Source organism: Columba livia, chromosome 2, assembly GCF_036013475.1.
Source record: "Columba livia isolate bColLiv1 breed racing homer chromosome 2, bColLiv1.pat.W.v2, whole genome shotgun sequence".
Taxonomy (NCBI): Eukaryota; Metazoa; Chordata; class Aves; order Columbiformes; family Columbidae; genus Columba; species Columba livia.
This window is the reverse complement of record NC_088603.1, coordinates 49,897,541-49,918,617: the sequence shown is the minus strand read 5'-3', so window position 1 is coordinate 49,918,617 and position 21,077 is coordinate 49,897,541. Positions and strand designations below refer to the sequence as shown.

Here is a 21,077-nt window from a genome sequence, read left to right as displayed (position 1 = left end):
AGCGTATTTGCATTTAACTAACCTCCTCGCCAAATCTTCCGCTATATCCCCATAAATAAGTCCTATGTTTTTTTCCACTTACCTAGCAGAATTGGGATGGAAAATGATTGCTTCTTCTCTGGGCAACTTACGCAGCCGTGCGATTAATTTTCTTATTCACTCCCAGTCCAGAGAACTCAACATAGTTTCATGGGATGCACTGCATAAGTAATGTTAATATTGCTATGTTTGCTCCTGGAGACCATTTTTGCCTTTGGTAAATTTCTTCTCATTCTGTGAATGCAAAATGAACAGTTGTACTAAATGCTATAGTTTCTCTAGCCTGCAGAGGAAAGGTGGATATAATTTACTTATTTCCCTGGTTTTCGAGCCATGTGTACACTCAGGTGATTTGCGGAGTTGTTGGACTTCCACCTGTGTTCAGGAATCATGCTGCTTCCAAAACTGGGGAATATAGATGCCATTGGGTAGTCTGGCAAATTTCATTGTCTGTGCCTGAAGGAATATTAACAAATGACACAATTCCTTTCCAATTTTAACATATTATTTTCAGTAGTGAGGGGAACATATAGTGTAGAACACAGACAATCTATTAGCAGAGACTCTCTCGTTACCATAGATTAATTACACTTGCAAGACATTTTAGGACATAACAAACGTAAGAAATGCATATATATTTCTTTCCATTTTATCAGTGAACTCTGCAGTACAATTCTAATTTCCTCCCAGTCTTCTTTTTTTTGCAGGTAGAATACTGACACCTCTCACCATTCCTCAGCCTTTTTTTTTTCTTTTTTTCCCACAAATTGGCAGAAAATAGAGATGTTGGGAAGGGGTGAAGTCCACAGATTTCTGGGAATTGTTTAAATAAATAATATTTCAGTTCAGCATTCTGCATTAGGTTTCTGTGTCTTGTGTGGGCAATCATGTAAATCAGATGGCAGGTTCCAGCCAAGACCCAGCTGGCAAGGCGTAAGTTTTTCAGCATAACTCTATGGGCTCTTTGGCTGCCAACAGTCCACCTCCATTAAGGTGACTTGCTGAGTTAGCTGCTAATTGGCTCTATGCAATTAATTTCCAATGCTCATAATCACTATGATGTCTAAGGTGCTTGTAAAACTGATGAATTCGTATGTACGATTTCTCTGAAGTGCGGAAATATTACAAGTACCATTTTCCAGATGAAAAGCTGGAACAGAGACAATTATGTGTTAATATTGTTCTACATGTTAATTTTGGTAATGGTGTTATTATATTAAGCTTTTGTACAGATCAGGGAGTAACAAATCTTCAATCCTTCGAGTTACATAGACAATAAAAATATTGAAGGACAGGCACAGTCCATTAAAGCAATCAGTGCCATAGCAGTTTTGCTGCAGGAAAAAAAAAAAGAGAGAGAGAAGACAGGAAGAACAACTTGTAATGTGTTTGTTCATGTTAACATGTTGTAGTAGTAGAGTTCAATGCACCAATTTAGTGCATTTAACTAGTGGTTTAGTTGGCAGACTCTGCCTTCAGTCAGCTTAACCAAAGCCATCCCAGAAGTCAGTGGCTGAGCCCCGTTTGTTTTAGCCCCACTATCATGCTCTGCCTGGGCAGAAAATAAACAGTCCTTGCTTTAGCAAGGTTGATTTCCACCTAATTGCTTACATAACCCTCTTGCAGCAAGTTTTCATTGTATTGACTTTTTACTAAACACTGGATGAGTGCAGTTGCTTAAGGACCAAGGCCTCCTGTGGTCCAGCTTTCTGGGAGCAACTGAAGAAGGTGGCAGTGATATAAAGAAACACTTTTAAAAATACCCTATCATCTTTTTAATGTCATTCTCAAGTCATGCCTGAGGATCTGGTGTTTATATAACAGTATAGACTGTAGCTAAATACTTTTGCAGGTCATCTTTATTTTTCCTGTTTATATGTAAGCTACCATAGAAGTTACCTGAGGTTCTTTTTTATTTTTCTCTCTTCCCTGCAGCTGCAGCAATACCTAAGTGAGCATGAACTTCCAACCAAGACTGTAAGCCTATGGCTTAAAATTGGGCATGTGGTAGAGTGCCTGCATATACAGAGTGTTACAAAAAGACAGACTCATTTGGATTTTGAAATGACTATGTCTCTGCAACTTTTTCTTGTGGGGATATGTCAAAGACCGTGTTTTTCTGTCCACATGAGTGACTAATCTGGATGACCTCAAAAACAGAATCATGGCGGTTGTGACCTCAGTGGAAGAAGACATATGGTTTTGAAATTGGGTCCTGTATTTCTACCCCTAACAATAGACAAAATCTAGCAGTGTTCTTAAGGTATTGATTTCTGCTAAATGTTGGAATAGAAAGAGAAACTCAAAGAGCTAATAGTCAGGACATTTCCAGCATCAAATTTCCAGATGTTAATGTTGGAGAAAAAATCCTCTACGCTCTTTTGTTTATTAAAAGGAACCTAAATATGTTCCTCTGACAGTTGAAGTTGGATGAAAAATAATGAGAAGTAAAATACTTCTCAGTAGAATTTTTTAATATGTTGATTGATTGGTTTTAGAATTGCCCAAATATTACACTAACAGTTTTTATTGAGTAGACTGTATTGCCAAAAATGATATTCCTTGTCCAGTGCTACTCAAAGAATTGTGTTTTGTATATGCCCATGTCTGCTGCTTTTACATTTTTAGAATAGACGTAAGCAAGCCTTTATTTGGTAGAGTTGGGTAAAGTCATCTAAATGGATATAAATGTGTGGACAAACCATCTCTTGGGAAAACAACAATATTTTGCTTGAAAATTTCCAGTGTGATATAATGCCTGTGAACTTGACCATCTGTCAGACTCCACTCTTCGATCTTGAAGAACTTGGTGAATTCAGTCAAAGATTTTAAAGACATCGGGACTCTGCAAGTTATGTGAAATGGCATTGAGTAGGGGGGAATGTGACAGGTTTCCTGGCAGGAGAAATAGCTATGCCATGAGCAAAACTTCTACTAAACTCAGAAGAAATCTACTGGGGAAAAAGTGTTTAGAAATACCCTCCCCACAGGGTAATCTGCAGAGCTTATACTTTCTGAGAAACTATATTGCCTTGGAGATGGAAATCTGTAGGAAACCCAGCTTTAGTTTCAGTCTTCACAGGTGAGCTTATTTCTAATAAAAACATTTTTGGGGAAAAAAAAAAAAAGGAATATGGCCAAAAGCAAACTGAACACAAGGCAAACATGGCAATATTCGTCTTTGTTAAATTAGCTGATGCTGAGTGATTAGTACTGTTGTTCAACTCAGCTGTTAACTCTTAGCTGATTTCCTAGTGCTTAATTCCCAGATAATTTCAAAGAGATTTATGCATGAGCTGAGAATTAAACATAGACTTAAATGCAGTACTGACAGAGGCATTGTATAGGCATATATTTAATATCAAATATTCTGAATCCAGGCTTCAGCAACATCTTTAAGCACACTGAAGTTGAAGGGATTACTCACATTCCTACAGATCCCTGCAGCCTTGAGCACCATGTTGATTTACAGTGTAGTAAGGGATTAGCAAGAGTCTTATCTCTGAATTTGCTGAGTGGCAATCTGAACCACTGAATTCTGGTGGTGTTGAAAGAAGCTTCAATCAGTTAGTTACTTCTCTCCTGCATCTGGCTTGGCAACCAGTCAAGAAAAGCAACAGTGCTCGTTTTCTATTCATTTATTATGCACAATTCGCTTTGAATACCTTGTTTACTCTAACACAAAGAGGGAAGACGTGAAAATTGAGGACACTCCTCAAATATTGAGCCACAGATCAATAGACAAAAAGTTTTGAAATGGCTTTGAAATGCCTGCATTGATAAAGCTATATCCATTGTTCTTCTCTCTGCTACTGGGGTAGAAATAATAAATATTTTAAGAATCCCAAAATAGATTAAAGGAGTAATATTGACTAAGCAGAAACTGTTTGCCAGGAGATTAGGCTTTAGTTGGTAGGATTTAAATATGCCTAGCATGTCAAAGTAATGTGACAAGCCAGTGTTTTCATAATGTTCTGTGTCTACCTCATAACTTGTTATGAAAGGATGATGACTGTTGCCAGCTTGCTTTATTCTTATTAATATTTTTGAAGGTAAGAAAGTGAAATGGCTCCATTTCAGGAATTAAGTCATTTCTTTGTGCCAAAATACTGACAGAAACTCTTAGTGAGGGAAGATAAATTTGAGTTCTGACTCCTGCACCACAAAAAAGAAGTCAACATTGCTTGAAAGGAACCTTGTTGTTCAAGCTGATGTTACTTCTTTTAACATTGCAGATGTGAATGTCAAGTGAGTTTTCTGTATGAGTTTCTATAATATGAAATGGAACAGACTATTGAACTCAGACATTTTGAAGCTCTGATTTTAGAAGTCAGAGATAAATTTAAGTAAGGGGAATTCAGAAGAACCAGCAACTGTAACACAAGGACCTCAGTTAATATTGTAACATCACCTGTATAGCACTATTTGCAACCCACATCTAATGGGATAATTGCCTTGTTGTCTTTGCCCCTGATAATTTCAGCCCCCTGAAAACTGCACTTGCAATGGTTTTCCTTGATGTAGATGGTGTTTGAACCCCTAGTGAATAGCTCTCTATCCACCTCCATTTTAATCCAAAAAGTCAGCGTTTCCTATGGGTCCAAAATGGCAAAACTCACACCCAGGCCCTTACCCAGCACAGCAACAGCAGTAATCTCCTAGTACACCTCCTGTGGACCAGCCTTCTCCTGAGCTGTCCTGATCCAGCCACTTCTGCCTGCTCCTTGCTTTATTCCTTTGACCTGGACACCCATGCCCTTATGCTGGTTTCCTCTGCTGCAGTAAATATTAATATGTTCATTTTCTTACTAGGACAAGACCCTTCGCTGTTTAGTTGAGATCTTCCTATTAGGATGCATCTTCTTTTACCATGCTGGTGTGTGTATTACCTGTACCTTTGCTCTGGCAGCAAGCCCAGCCCTTGTGCCCTCTGTGCCAGGTGGACATACAGAGTCATTTTCCACTCTCCTCTCTTCCAAAGCCCTTGTCATGATGGTTGCCTCAGTATCCTGCCCACTGATGACAGTAGGCAGAAAATGGACAGTTTCCATCTGGGCCTTCAGTTGCTTTTCTGCTCTTTGCCCATACTACTGTTTGGTTTCCTACCTTTTACCATCTTCCATATATTCATCTGGGACTGGGAGCTCTTTGAGCGTGGACTGGCTATTTTGAAACTCCTGTGAATACTGTAACGTTTGATCTGTGATTGATGTTTCCAAACTATGATGTGAGTGTCTATCAACATGCCTTACTTGACTGACACGTGAAGGAAATGACATGAAAGCCACAACCGAGATAAGAAGTGAAACTCTTTATTACAGATGACTCACAGGTGAATAGGAAAACCAACCATCAGCACTTCAGAAGAGGAGTTACTGCAAACCTTCACCTCCTCACCTTGCAACAATTCTTAAAGCACCTGTAGTTATGCGTCAGTCCCTTTGCCTCACTTTGCACACCACAGTCCAACTGTTTCAACTGAGAGCAGTTCTTCAAATGAGACAAACTCCTGGTTGAGATCATGAGCAGGAGGTCATCTACTTGCAAAGAATGCATGCTGAAAACTGGGGAGTGTGGTCCTTTGCTTTTCCAGTTTAAACAGAGATAAAGCAGACATCAAAGGAGGATGCAATATTGCTGGGAAATCACATATTAGATAGCTCTTTAGTGGAAAAGTATTCTAATTCCTACCATATCTTGCAAAAAAAGGCAATAGAAAGCATTTAATATATCCTACATACACAAACAATCCAACACAGCTGTCTCATAAGCAGGGATTAGTAGCAGGATACTGTTATAGAAACAGCACATATTTTCCCTTGGGAAACTTAAAACCCCACAAATTTAGCCTGTTCAAGGCCACAGAGAAACAATATGTTGCATATGCTCTTGTTTCCTTTCCTAGTTGTCGAGATTGACATTTTACAAACTGGGTTTCTGTATATTTTCCATTTTGTTTAAAAACTACAGAGTACTTGGATCAGCATCCTTTTTTCCATTCAAAAAAATGTAGCTAAATGCATTCCTCTCCATATTCAATTTTTTCTATTACTCTTAAACCAGACAACATGGAGTTATTCTCACTCTTCAATACAAGAGAGTAATTGATGGAGCAATACCATGATGAAGTACTTCAGAAAGGGGTTTTAGCAGAAAAACACAAGAATTTCATCTTAAATTAGTTTAATTTAAATAGTTCCATGACAACAGCTGAGGACATAACTTCTGGGAAATGTGGATGCAAATTCAGATTGTAAGATAAGTTTCAGTGAACTCAATGAGCTGCAGCTGCTGTATCTGACACAGACACTACTACATCCAGCAACATCTTTTTAGATCAGAGACCAACTCAGCCCTAAGATACGCAGCCATCCATCTGTGTTATGGCAAGCTGCAGCTGGACATTAGGTGGCAACTGAATTGTTCACCACTTAAATTGCATTTTCTTATTTGGCATTTTAATAGTAATTCCTGTGCAGTTCAGATGCCCTTTCCCCTCCCACACACTACCTGTGATCGCCAACTGTGTAACGAAGAAGGTCATTCGGGATTTCCGCTTCCTCCTCCAGGTAGAGAAGAGCACAATGGCATTTCCAGCAATTGTGACAATAAAGAGAATCCAAAGAGTCACCAGCTGCTCTGTCTGCATTGGAGAGAAGGAAAAAAAGCGTATCGATAGGTGGATGGGTAGTGACTTGGGTTAAGCCAGTCAGTTATCCTAGGACAAATGAGATAAGAATGGAAAACAGGAGTGAAATGTGTTTTGCCAATTGATTTCTAATTTTTTTAGCCTAAAAGGTATTTTCTTTCTTTCATAAAATACTTAACATGCATCATTGCTGGTGATGTTCATCCCAGTTTGATTTGCAGTGCCTGTATATTGCCTCTATCTTCATGAAACCACTAGCTAAAATGACAGGCAGCCCTCAGTTTTCTCGTGTTGCTCCAGCAAGCTGTGAAATAACCAGCTGCCTCACTTTGTAAGGAATATTGATAGATGGGCTCCTTTGGAGAAATGGGGAAAATAAATACTTCCCTTCTTCCCAGCTCCAGTAAGTCTGGGTCATCCAAAAGCCCTGGGAAATTCAGACCTCCACTCCATGATCTAGATGTGCACCAAGATTGAAAAGAAAGCGTGACTCAGTGTAAGGAAAAGTAAAATTGTGTAGTGAACGTTACGTGATGACAAAACGTCCCCTAGTGGCAGTATGTACAAAGAAAATAAAGTAAGAAAAGTTATACACGCTTTCAAAGCATCAGAATCTTCTGGCCTCAAGGGCAAAGGCATATGTATCCACATTTGCTTGTTTTGTGAGTGCACACCAAATCTTCTCCCTCCTTTTGGCCTACCAAAACCCATTTGGTCTCCTCTAGATACAGGATAGTTGTTTTTTGGTGGCCACTCTGTAGGTTTCCCCTCACCATGTGAGAGTGTGAAGTTCGTGTTTTCTCCATAGCAGCCAGCCAGCTCTGAGGCTGAGAAGTACCAAGTCTGATGAACATGGCGTCAACTTGAAGAAAGTACTATGCATTTCTGCAAAATTCTCGCTTATAAAACCTATCCTGTGCAAATCTGCCTGTAGTGGCATGCAGAAAGATGGTTCTGCTGCTCTTCTGCAAAGACAAGTAGAAGAGAGGGGATTTTTGACAGAAACAGTTGGGTTTGAAGGGTATAAAGCAGGGGAGTTCAGGAGAAAAAAAAAATCCTAATGTATCCAGCAGCAATAAAATGCACATTATTATTAGAGTTGAAGAGAGAAAAAACCATATATATAGCTCAGCAGAACTGTTAGTTAGAAAGGTAAAATCAATTTCCACAAGGTAACCCTCTCCCAGAACCTGCTGCTCCTGAGCAGACCCCTGCCTTGGATGTTTCAGGAGGAAACGGTACATATGAATTAAATAAAGAAGAGCCTTCAATCCCTTGCTCTGCCTTCTGTGGCTTTCCAATGCTTCAGATGCATTGGTTGCCTGGATTCACATCATAGCGACTGGGATGAGTTTTGGGTTATGTCAATGCAACGACTTGGGATCTTCCAGTTCCTGACACCAAACTCATAATAGGTGGAGCTAGTGGAAAATGCAGGAGACAGGTAAGGGCTGTAGTTGAAGAGGGATCCCAGCTGCTGGCCCTACAGAAGTGACCCCAAGCCTCTGTCCTGAGCAGGTTGGAGGGAAGGAGACTGCCAGTGAGACCTGTGCCTACCTGACTGGGCTGAGAGTGGAGCAGAAGGAGGTGAGAGCACTCATTAAAAGCACTTCACAGCCACTAACCCATGACTTTGTCATGTGTGAGCAGAAACCAGGGCTCCAGCTGCCTACAAAAGAGAAAATGACTCAGCTGTGAATGTGGGTAGTGAAGGCAAAATGTCGGGAAAGGAGCAGGGGCATGGAGCTTCTTGCCCTGCCATGAGCTTTAGTGCCTCCTCAGCTGTCAGCCTCTTCCTGGCCATCAGCTATAGTTCCTTCTCTGTGGAGGAGCCACATGTGGGAACCAACCTCAACTTTCCTCCAGGCAGGTAGCCACATTACCCTGTGAGTTATGGGGGCATGCAGGAAAGGTTAGACAAGGTGCATGAGCAATTTGAGTCTGCACTCTGTGCCTGAACCCAGAGACTAGCTTAAACATACAATGAAGGCTGTGTTTCAATGGTTTCACTTTTCCTAGCATGATAACTTTTTCTAAGGTAATCTGCTATTTGGACCATCTCACCTAATTTCAAAGCTCTAAAGAGAGACTACTCTAAATTGTCACAGTGTAGTCTAAATAATAGCAGTATCTGAGATGAGTCACCATTCATCTCACCTACCTTGGGATGGCCTGTCTCTGCTGATTATAGAGTGACCTGGATAAGACAACTTGTGTGGGCTGGATGCTTAGCTTTTAAGCAAAAAAAGCCTCTCCACCTATTTTAGGTGTCTGCAAATCTCTTGGGTTTCTTGGATACAAATTCCCTTCAAAATGTGTGGCAGGGGTATGATGGAACTATTTTTATGGGGATGATTTGCTTTGTACAGGAATTGGAAGGAATTGTCTTTTTGGAAGGTAATTAAAATTTTAAAAGTAAGATTTCGTGTCACTTTTGTCCTTGAAACAAGTAGGTTCTCCTCAGGGTTTGGTTTGTCTTTTCCATTCCAGAAAATATCTTTCACACTTGGAGAAAACTGAGGGGCAAGACTTGTTACCCTTTTCTCTGGTATAAAATCAGGACAGCATTTTCTTGAAATAAATTCTGTATTCCTGTATTAAACTGATATGGGTACGAACAGAACAAGGGTATGACACTCAAACCTTATTATGATACCTGCAGAAGAAATAGCTATGGAGCAACAGAGAGTGTGTTAGAGGGGTGTTTCCCCACCACAGGGGCACGACACTTATGGTCAGTTTAAATCCCCTCCTGCCAAGTTAAAAAGCAGTGCTTAACAGTTTAGCAATTTTAGGCTAAGGCTCTGTGGAAATATACAATTAAACCAGACTACAATGATAATCTAAAAGGTGCAAAAGCTGAATACAGGAGAGGTAAGATTGAAAGGCCGTGGACAAAGAAATAAAGATAAAGTTTCTATTAATCTATTTGTGGTAGATGCCATTGAGAGAAAAGACAAAAAGATCTCATTCTTTGGGATTAAGGAGCTATAACAATAGGCAACTTAAATCACTGCAGTCTCTCAGTCTGTGTTAAACTGCAGAATGAAAACTTCGGTGGTTATTAATGGGATGCCCACTGTGATAAAGGCCTTTGTGGAGGCTAGGATTAGAATTCAAAATGATCTTGATGAATTGGAAACATACACTGGCAAAAAAAACCCAAGATGCTGTTCAACAAAGGACAAGTACAGGACTGTGCAGTGCAATGGGTGTAATAACATTAGGTTGGGCGAGCCTTCAAAACATCTCTCCTGAATGTAGCAGGTAAAGTGCCCCACAAGTGGAACATGATGTAGTCATGTCACCCTGCCATGAGAGCGACAACCACCACCATGAGATCAAAGCTAGTCTCGTGTGCCTCTGTTCTAATCCTTCCACTGCACCCAGCCGCTGTACTGTGCCCACTCCTCGGCACCGCGCTTCCAAAGAGACATAGAGCGATGAGTTGACAGCAATCTAGAGGATATAGCCAGGGAAAAAGACAGAATGAATTATGTTGCTTAATCTAGCAAAAGGCAGTCCACAAGCCAATATGAACAGAGCCTTGAAGACAGAAATAGGCTCATGTAAAAAAGGAAAGAAATAACCTCTTCTTCAGATATGCTGCAGTGAAGCAAACCTACAGCACAGAATTCAGGTTGGTAATTTTAAAAAAAAAATACTTTGAAATATACCTTATATAGAAATTGACTTAGTGAAACCTCCATCTAGCTATTAGATTAGAGGGATAGCCGACTGATCCCTGAATTTCACTCCAGCTGCATTTTTCTATAATTCTGGCTTATTTGTCACCTTAAGGTTGCTTAGACATATAGGTGTTATTTCATTTCATGTCTTGTTTGTTTATCAAGCAGAAATCTTCTTTTTGAAACAACCTTCAGCAAGGTGATTTACAAAAACATTGTTCAGTAATATGTTGCACCGACATCAGAGGCATTCTGCATAAAAAGAAAAACAATAACATCTCCTAAACCCCTGTGTAGAAGCTTTTGGCAAGGGTTGCTTTTGCAATGGGCATCGCTAACTATATTTCATGAGAATGCTGTGAGAGAAACTGGTGAGAGACATAAAAAGAACACACAGGTCTCCTTGCTAAATTGGTGAACTGTCATGCTCATGATCAGGTTCAATGCTAGTAGATTGCATTGCATTTTCTTAAAGGAAAAAAGAAAAGAAAAATCTTTTCTCATCATCTAAAATAATCACTTTAATGGCAGACTATGCCAGAAAATGAGAGAGTCTAGATTTTGCTTTTTTTTTGACCCTGTTGTAAAAGATCTGAGAAGATCTGGAGTCTTGAAATTTCAATACTGAAAATGTTCAGGATAGACTTGCTGTTTTAACAGTGCTCATTTAGGATGGAACAACAATAACAAAAAAAGAAACAAAAGAAAACAAAAAACACAAAGGGAAGATTAGTTTCCCAAGGCAGACAGGTGCCAAGCAGCTTGACTGATTCCAGTCAGACATTTATAGTCAGTTTACCTCAAAGGCAAATTGCACTTAAGACAGCAACACTGAAAGAAATCGAAGATAGAAACTCATCAAAACAATTTAATTGAGGAATCTCGAAGGTACTGTCACAACCTCTGACATAATTCACAAAGCTTTTTTTAAATAAAGCAAAAATAAATAGAAAACTCTCTGTCTCATACTGCCAGATTTCTCCACAGCAGAAACCCTAGAGGAGCCTTGTGGGGTCTAACTGATACCTAAAATTATCTAATGGGAGGATGCGGAGAAGATGGAGCCAGTTTCTTTTCAAAAGTACACAATGAAAGGACAAGAGGCCACAAGTAAGAGTTGTAACACAGGACGTTTTAATTAGGTATTATGAAAAAAATGTGAAGGTGGTCAAACACTGGGATGGGAGCCAAGAGAGGCTGCAAGATTTCCATTCTTGGAGATATTAAAAACTTGAGTGGACACTGCTGAGCACCTGGCATAGCTTGAATTTGCTTTTGAATGGTTGGCACAGGTGACCTCCAGAAGTCCTTGTGTACCTGAATTATTATGTACACACAAGTACGCATGAGGAATGTGCTTAAAACTAGAATACACTTACACAGACATAATCTGATGAATGCTTTGCACAAGTTATACGTTATTTATTGTATCACAGAAACATGAACAACTCAGAAATTTGTGGGAATCTTTATGTAAATTAAAATTCACGCTGCAAGTAAAGAGTACAGTTGTAAATGCTACTGGCATGGAAATGCCACAAACATTAGTCTTAGGGAAAGGGCCTTTAAAAGTATAAGATGGCATTTGTCTTATGCTTACATGGAGGCCTGAGATGATGAATTTCTGTGAGGGCGTGTCCAGCTTAAACACTGAGCTGTCAGAAATAAAGTGTGATGCCACTGAAAGGATCGTGGTTATTGTTATTTTTACCAGTTACAAAATAAATTTTCTTTAATACATAAAGAATAAACTTGGTTAAAGTGCCAGCTGGAAACATCCATGTTTCTGCTTGTGTTTAAACTTCCAACACAAGTTGGGTTTTGAAAAAGACACAACAAAAGACACAGCTAACAGAAATCTGCTTGAATATAAGCTGTAGGTACATTACACATACTTAAGTTTTAGAGGAAGCAGTTCTGACTGTCAAGAGGGAACAAAGTAACGGGTACCAAATATCTTATGAAAAGAGGGACAGTGGTCAGAATTCTTAGGCTAACAGTAATCTTTATACAGTAAACGGTAGTCACCTGAATGTGAAAGTTCAGCTGATTAATTCAAGTCACCTCCTAATGTTCAAGAAAAGCTGCAAAAATGACTGGATCACTCTTGATTCATATGCTGTTGGGCCTTATCTCAGTAAGAAAGAAACATATTAACAATGGGAAGATGCCTCAAATCTTGTGTCCTAGTTGTTACAAGCAGCAGAAATTGTGCTGGTCATCCTTGTAATAGAAGCGTGTTTTGAGGGAACCTTCTCTATCTAGCAAGGCAAAACTGAGATGTTTCTATACAGACTTCACAAAGGATGTTTCTGAAAATTTTGGGAAAGCAATTTGATTGACACTGAAAAGCTCTGGGAAAACTCGTGTGAAGACAAGAAAGACTGAGAAAAGAGAAAGTTCAAAGTTTTTTATTTTATGTTTGAATGTACTTTCACTATGATTGAATTAGAGAGGAACATATTTGGGCAGGCAATAAGCCCTCCAAGGGTTATCTGTTTTTGGTAGAGTGGCCTGGAACTGAGCCTGATTCAAACTGCATAAACACTAGTACAGCCACAGGTTTGCCTCTGGAACTGTTGCTTTCCTGTTTCATAGAATCATAGAGTAGTTTGGTTTGCAAGGGACTTTCAAAGGTCACTAGACCAACCCCTCTGCAGTGATCAGAGACATCTTCAATTGGACCAGGTTCAACATCAGTGGTCATGACTGATAGCTTTCTTATCTCCTTCTCCACAGTGACTGCTTTACTGAGATGATTTCTCACAGACTGGCTGTGTTATCCTCCCAGCATATGGCTACAGGTCATTCTGGTGATCCTGGGATGCATTGTTTCATGAGGTCTTCACAACACATCAGAGATGTTAGCAAGAGTAATTTCTTCACAGATCCTTATGATTAGAAGAAGGGCACAGATGGAAGGGACCTGAGCTTGTGTTTTCTATTTTGCTAAATCTGAGAATCAGTTTTGTTTGAGCTTGTGTCTATATGGTATTGCATTTGGAGTCTGTGAATGTTAATGTGTCATGTAGAGGAAAAATCTAGAATATTTTCTTCCTTTTAGACTTAGGAAAACAGACAAGCTGAGGAAGCTTATTAACTAAATCAGGATAGTTTCTCATGGAAATGAGTAATCATGTTATTAAGATTAATTTCACTTCTTTTTGAAATGTAGCAAAACTGTATCATTCTTCTGCATCTTCAATTTTTAAAAAATGTTGTTTCTTAGCTCTTGACTTCATCATCACAAGTGAGACAGGGGCCTTTCAGTGCACAACATCTAACGCATGTGAATTGCTGTGATCTTTCCAAGCTTAAATAGCAGCTAAATAAACTACCTTCCACCCTGTTGCAAAATCCTCCATAGGTGTGACTGGGACAGAGGAGAAGATTTTCAGTTAATAACAAATTATAACAATTCAATTTTACCAACAGATAGATCACATTTGCCATTCTACTGTGTTTTGGTACAAGATAGATTGTGAAGATAGTACTGCTCAGTTATTGCAGGACCTTTTTTTACCCATTGCACCCTAGGAAACTTCCACAGAAGCAGAAAAACAGATATCTCTGATTTTAATGTAATCAAAAAAGACATATTTTTTCATGGTGTACATATCTATTTTTTTCTAAAACATTTTCAACATGAAGAGATAATATTAAGTCGCTCAATGGTCCATCCATAACTGTATGATTTTGATAGCCCTATTAGAAACTGTGAAATGCTGTCTGTTTTTTTTTTTTTCTGAATCACAAAAAGGCATAAAATATTGAAGTATGCCTAATCTGTACAATTGAAAAATCTCAAAAAGCTGGAGAAATGAATACTTTCTGGGCATATTTATACAGGACAGTCAGACAGACACAAACCCTGTGGCTGTGTGGACCATGGAGGCAAACGTACGAGGGATGCTTGGATAAAACTGCCCAAATCAGTTGGCCCAAAGCTACCCTCAGTCAGGCTGTCATGCAGTCAGATCACTTCTCTGTTGCATTTAAGCTACTAGATGAAGCCAGCCTGGACAACAGCATGGCAGATTTGTTTCATGAGGAGTTCATAGGGTGATAGAATGGCTTGGGTTGGGAAGGACCTTAAAGACCTTCTAGTTCCAACCCCCTTACCATGGCCAGGGACACCCTCCACTAGAACAGGTTGCCCAAAGCCTCCTCCATCCTGGCCTTGAACACTTCCAGGGATGGAGCATCCACAGCTTCACTGGGCAAACTATTCCAGTGCCTCACCACCCTCATACTGAAGAATTTCTTCCTTATATCTCATCTAAATCTACCCTCATTCAGTTTAAGGCCATTAGCCGTTGTCCTATCAGTACATGTCCTTGTAAGAAGTCCCTCTTCAGCTTTCTTCTAGGTCCCCTTTAGGTACTGAAAGGCTGCTATAAGGTCTCCCTGGAGCCTTCTCTTCCCCAGGCTGAACAATCCCAACTTTCTCAGCCTGTCTTCATAGGAGAGGTGTTCCAGCCCTCTAATAACCTCAGCGTTCCTTCTCTGGACTTGCTTCATGTCCGTGTCCTCTTACATCGGGGACCCCAGAGCTGAACACAGTACTCCAGCTATTACATTCTTTTCTATACTCCAGCTATTTCACTTTATATACAGCTATTACATTACTCAGCTATTACATTCTCAGTGCAGCATCTCAGGAACAGCAACAGTCACGAAGGCATATTGCAGAGGCTGTGTTCAGGAGTACCTGACACCTTATTTGTGTGGACTTAATTCTCCTCATCTCCCCCCACCAAAAGATTGCAAAGTTACTTACGAACTATTTGATATGCTTATTTTTCTGAAATGTATGATTGCATTTGCAGAGATTAGTGCAGAAATTTGACAGCATCCATTATTATTTTTCTATTATGTATTCAATAATGGGATGCTCTGTAAGCTTTGCTTGAAAAATCAGAATGAGCAATAGCATAAGCAAATGCTTTCCAGGAGATAAAGAGACTCCTGTGTTTGGATGAAATGACAGGGTCAATAGATTCTGATTTAAAGAGGCTCTGAGGATACCTGAAGCCCAGTTCTTGTTACCTGACCATCCTACAAGACAAGTATGTGCAAACCTAGTCTCTACACAGTGGTGTCCTCAGCTCTGTGCTGGAGATGGTAAGCCCTAACCTTTGTAAAGACCATTAGGCTCTATGGATGAGCAGCACATGGTCTTAGAATTGTGTTTACTCTGGCATGGCTATATAGTCTTGTTTAATATCTGAGCTATGTGGGCTAAAACACGCAAGTACAGGGAATGCTACAGTGTAGGGGGAGGACAGTCACAGGCAGAGTCAAGCAGTCCTTCCTGAAACAAACTGGGAATTTAGATCATATGTGCAAAATAATTTCTGGTGGATTTGATATACACATTGCTTCTTCTGGGAACTCTAGCACTTCAGTGTCACTGCTGCTGTGATGCTGCATGGCACAGTAACCAGTGCTCATGGGTCCAGAGGGAGCAGGACATCAACATGTGGACCAATGGCTGGGGTTCACACATGGCAGGAGAGAGACTGGGGTTTCTAAACAACCTAGGATAAATAACAAAAACTTCGTGTCCTGCTGCACAGGTGAGGACTCAACTCTACACATCAGAAAACAAAACAAGAACATGTACTAGATGATGGAAGCCAGTCCACTCTCCTGGGAGATAGGAGATGGAGGTGGGAACCCAGTCCCGCTAAAAAGGAACATTGGCTGGGATTTTTCTCTTTTTGAGCACTCCAACATCTATTGCACAAAAGTAGCACATCCCTTTTCTCAGCAGACCTCTTGAAAAAGAAACAAGCCCTACTCAGTCCTCTCTGACAATGAGCACATGCTCCTACTATTGGGGAAGCTTTGAGGCTGTTGTGGGCCTGGAAAGGCCTTTCTCCAGCCCTGATGAAGCCTCCCGACCCTGCAGACAACCAGGGGGAACCTATTCTGGGATTTCAGCTTCTCTCCAGACAGGTTTTTGGTTTGCACCTTCTCAGGTTCATAGACAGAAAAACGTCCTAAAGTAGAAGAAGGCCACAGGTGTTTAGATAATCTCTGACCTTTTCAGATTACTGTATTTGGCAGAAGGGACTTTACACTCAGAGTCCTTTTAGAGATTGACTAAATGCACATGGGTGAAATTGTAAAGGGATGTAACAAACTCTCCTTTGGCCTGGGAGTTTGGAACTGTAGTCAATACTGATTTACACATCTGTTCTGAATTTGGTGCTGACACAGCCAGCAGGACTTCTTGTGGTTTAAGACAGTAACCAACCTGGATGCCTCATGTAAAGGCATCCAGGAAGAAATACGATCTCGGTTTTCAGGGAACATTTGTGATAAAACAGGAGCAAGGCCTGAAGGCAGGTGGGATGAGCCAGTGCCTTTTCCATGGGAAGCACCAGCTCATCTTCCATGCTGCGTGGGTGCATCAAATCATGCCCCAAAGGCTGTGACTCTGTGTCCCAAGAGCCAGCCTAGTTAGCATACATGACCACGGTCTCAAAGCAGACTTTATGGGCAAAGCCTTGGTGAGCAGCTGGCCAAAGAGTAATGACTACCAGAAGAAAATCATGTATTCCTCCAAGTGGATGAGATGCTCCACCTCACAGTCAAAAAAAAAAAAAAAAAAAAAAGAAAAGAAAAAAAAAAGAAGAAATCTAATTGAGCAGGCAAAATGCTTTCTAATCTGAAGCGGCACAGGATTTTGTTGTTAAGCTCTGAAGAGGAATAGGCAGAAGCTCAAATGCCTCTGAAAAGGAAGCACTCACAGCTCAGCCTGTAACAGAACTTTTTGGCACTGAAATGCTCTAAGGCATATTATTTTACTTTTGTCATGTTGCCACCACAGTATAACACAGACACTACCTTAGGTGAGTCCAGGCTGTCCTTCTGAAACACGGGAAGAAAAGAAGAAAATAGCAAATACTCCCATAGTTTGAGCAGCATGTGGGATACCCTACATAGTTGTCATTGGGTAAAATCATTAAGAAGTAATTAACACAGGACCTGCTCCGGGTACTGGGTAAGTGTCACTCCCTTGTCTCCGTTTATTGGCTTAGATCACATTTTCCTATGACTGCTTTGGTAGAGTCGTTTACACCTGATTATCCCAAGCAGAAATATATTGTGTGCCCTATGTTGGACTTCTGCATCCCAGTACGCGGGCTCTGGTGTCAACCTGTGCAGTGGGTGTTTGTCCAGCCTGCCTTTACTGACAGCCATGGGCTGCCATGTGTTTGAAAATACCGATAAAAGGCCAAAACCTCATTTGTAGCTACATTTTGAGCACTGAGCTCTGTTTTTTAATCCATTCACCCTGTTCCAAGCTGAAACTTTTATTGCTTTAGCTGCTTAACTGCAGGGTTGTGAAGAGGAAAGAGATGCTGCTCAACTTGCTGGAAGGGGCAAGGACACAGCCACAACATGGGCAGCACCGGTGGAGGTCAGCTAACCAAGTCAGTAGGGATCAGCAGCACCTTCCACACATGAGCTGAAATTGCTGGCAGGGAGCCCTGTCTCCCCTGCCCTGTAGTCATCAGAGCAGGTGCTTTATCCTTCTTTCTTGCAGCAGCACCAGCTGTCACTTATCTCCAGAGTCAAAATATTTCCATGTTTATCGACAGCTAGTAATTTATGTGAAATGAGTGAACCTTCTCGCAAAGTTCAGGCTATATGTGCCAGAGCTAGACATCCAACAGGGGAGTGCAAGTCTAACGAGAAGCTCTCAGCTAACAGAATTAAGTTTCCTTTAGCAATGGATGAGCATGCATGACTATCCATGATTTCCTAATGATTGTAATTTACTCAATCTTCCCTATTAAGGAGCATTTTTCTGCCTGAGGACTTTCTAATAATGGAATTAATTGTCACTTTTACCATTATAAAATACTGCTCCCGTGACATTGTTCAGATTTACAGCCCTAAGTGTGGAGAGAGGAAAGGAGATAAAGTTATTAAAAAATATTTTACTTGCCATTTCTGCTTTTTTTTCAAGAGCATTTTAGGAGTCTAACATAGAGAGGGAAAATAGAAGAAAAATATTTTCATCCTTGAAATCTCAGATACGAAAGTCTGTCTTATCAAGGAAAAAAATGTATCAGCAGCCTGTTAAAAGAAACCCTTATTAATTAATAGTAGAACTACAGATCAAGTTTTTCCTTAACAGGGATGGAAACCTGTTGCAATTCCATTGATCCCACTGATATTGCATCAGAGCACTAACGATATCACAGAAACCAAAATTACTTCATATACCCTTTTGCCCAACATATTGTCAAATGATGTAAATGCCTGTATCTTTCCAGCTGAGAGTGATCTCTTTGGTCCTGAGCTCCAGAAGGAATGGCAGGGTGCTCCTTGTCAGACTTTTTAATAGCTTGAATTTAACTTGTACAATGTGCCACAACACTAAAGTGACACATGACATGCAGCCTGAAATTAAACAATAACAACAGACACAGAAATCTGAAGGAAAGATGAATTTCAGTACCTCTTTCATCTTTTTCCTACATTCACACATTGCAAGGGTGATGTTTGTTTGAGGAGAAGAATGAATACATTTCCCGTATCACTCAACAGCATTCACTACTGAATGATTCATCTGGTGCATTCTTAACAGCAGCCTTAACAGACACGGCATCCCCCATTCAAGTTAAAAGCAAACAAACAAACCAACTAATTAGAACTTGTCTCTCATGATTAAAAAACAAACAAACAAAACCAACCAACAGAAACCCCTCTCACTTGTCTACAATGTTTGTTGCAGGTGGAAAATTGGAAAGAAATCCCTTATGTCAAAATGATGGTTAAAAGAAAAGACATAAAAGATGTATTAAGTTAACACAAGCTTTTGATCGAAGATGCATGTATAATTACAATACCTCTATAGAAAAACAGTACCATCCCCTCTTGGAAGGGGATACAGTAAGCTAAGACCTGAAAGTCAGAACTCCAATTCTTATAACTATTTTGTTTCTCAGTAAATGCCTCACACATGCTGTTTGCTGTATTCGCACGGGAAAAATCCCACAAACATCCGGGCAAAAGTCTAGTTACCTGCCTGCAGAGGTGCTGAAAATACACCAATATTGCAAGCATGTGAGAAAAGTAAGGCACACCTTAAAAGAATACCTTAAAAGAATAGTAAAAGGATCCCCATTCCTCTTCTGGCACCACTTCAGTGAAAGTCACCGTTTCAGTGCAGGTGACAAAGGTAAGATCCAGCCAGTCGGTGCCGCCCTGGGAGCTGCTGCTGGCTTCTGTGGAGCCCACTGCCATCACTGGATTTTGTTCGAGTTGTCTAGGTGCTTGTTTTTGTAAGAGTTAACACAGCCAGGCTTCTCCTGTAAAGGCACAGCAACAAAACCAGCTTCTCACTGCTTCACCACTGGCTACCAGAGGTGTCGGGCTTCAATGCAGCTGAGTGATAGAAAAAAATAAAAAAAAAAAAAAAGAAAGCCAAGCTGGCATCGTCCCTTTGAGCTTTCCTTTGGTACAACTCTGACGACAGCCATCCACATGCTCTTTCCAGCAACAGAAGCTGCAGCCAATAAGAAAGTCAGCATTGGACCCAGGCATGTGCCTTGTGGATTGTCTTGCACCCCAAGTTGCCAGTCAGGCACACCTGTAAAAGTGTGGATCTCCTCTTGTATTAAGCTCGGGAGCCTGGCTGTTCCACTCAGCAGCTTTACTCACTTACTGCTCAGCCAGCTTTGATTTTGATTACCTACAGAATTGTGGTATATCAAAGTACAAGCACTAATGCATTCTCCTGTATTAGCAAAACCTGTTAAGTTTTTAGGCTTAAGCTATCACAGTTTCCCTGTCAATGTCTACCTGACTTCTGAAGTTGTCTTTACCAAGAAAAAAAATAATCATAAATAGGCCATCACGTTTGCCTTTGCAAAGAGCTCAAACCAGCTGCACGCCCAGTACAAGCAGTGCTTTCCCAGCCATTTGGAGAGCCTGTCTGGAAAGGTATGGGTCCTAGAGATTATTAGTGTCACTTAGAGGCTCAAGGACTCTTCTGAACAAGGTAATCAATTACCTTTCTACTCGCTGTTTTTTGGGACACTGAAGTCACTTATCCTCCATTGATTCAGAGGTTTTTCCCCATCTCTAGCAGTGTTACTCTGGGTTTACACCAAATTGGCAGATGGACTTGTGCACACTTTTCCTGCCCAGAGAGCAAAATCACATGTAAATCCAGAACTCGTTCAGCTTTTTGGAGATGGTCTGCCTTGATACCAACACAATCCTAAGCAGAATGCAATGCATGTTCACCGCCATTCCCCACCAACTCAAATTCCTATTACCTGCTTGTGGCATAACCCAGTCCTGTCTTCATAACATTCCAGCAGGATCTGTCCCCACCGGCCAGAAGGGACCATGACCACCCCTACCTACATGAGCAGCAAGAGGGGGGTGTCTGCAGTGTCCTCTGCTTCCCAGGGCCAGTAGTCACAAGGGAAGGGGTCACAAGCTGTGCTGAACTCTCCCAAGCTGAGGCATTTCTGGACCTGGGGCTTTGAACCAGGCTCTTCTAGGGACTAGAGAAACTGCTGAGTGTCTGAGTAATATTCAGACATCTCCAGGAGATGCTGGAATCATTCAGAGGAGGGAATGGGTCCAGGGACATACAGTTAGTTAGTACCAGTCATGATGAGCAAGGATCAGTGCTGATTCATATGAAATAATGATCAATATTTAAT

At 40.7% G+C, this 21,077-nt stretch overlaps 1 protein-coding gene across 1 annotated transcript in view; it reads right to left on the bottom strand.

Annotated features, from left to right (window-relative positions):
* The window catches only part of NPSR1 (neuropeptide S receptor 1), a 63,776-nt gene extending 43,712 nt beyond the window's left edge, over positions 1-20,064 (bottom strand). Inside the window, exons 1-2 of the mRNA XM_065051814.1 lie at positions 19,498-20,064; positions 6,550-6,682 (exon numbers count right to left, since the gene is read on the bottom strand). Coding sequence (XP_064907886.1) covers positions 6,550-6,682; positions 19,498-19,644 — 280 coding nt within the window. The 5' untranslated portion in view covers positions 19,645-20,064. The remainder of the gene's footprint in view (positions 1-6,549; positions 6,683-19,497) is intronic.
* Positions 20,065-21,077: the final 1,013 nt, after the last annotated feature.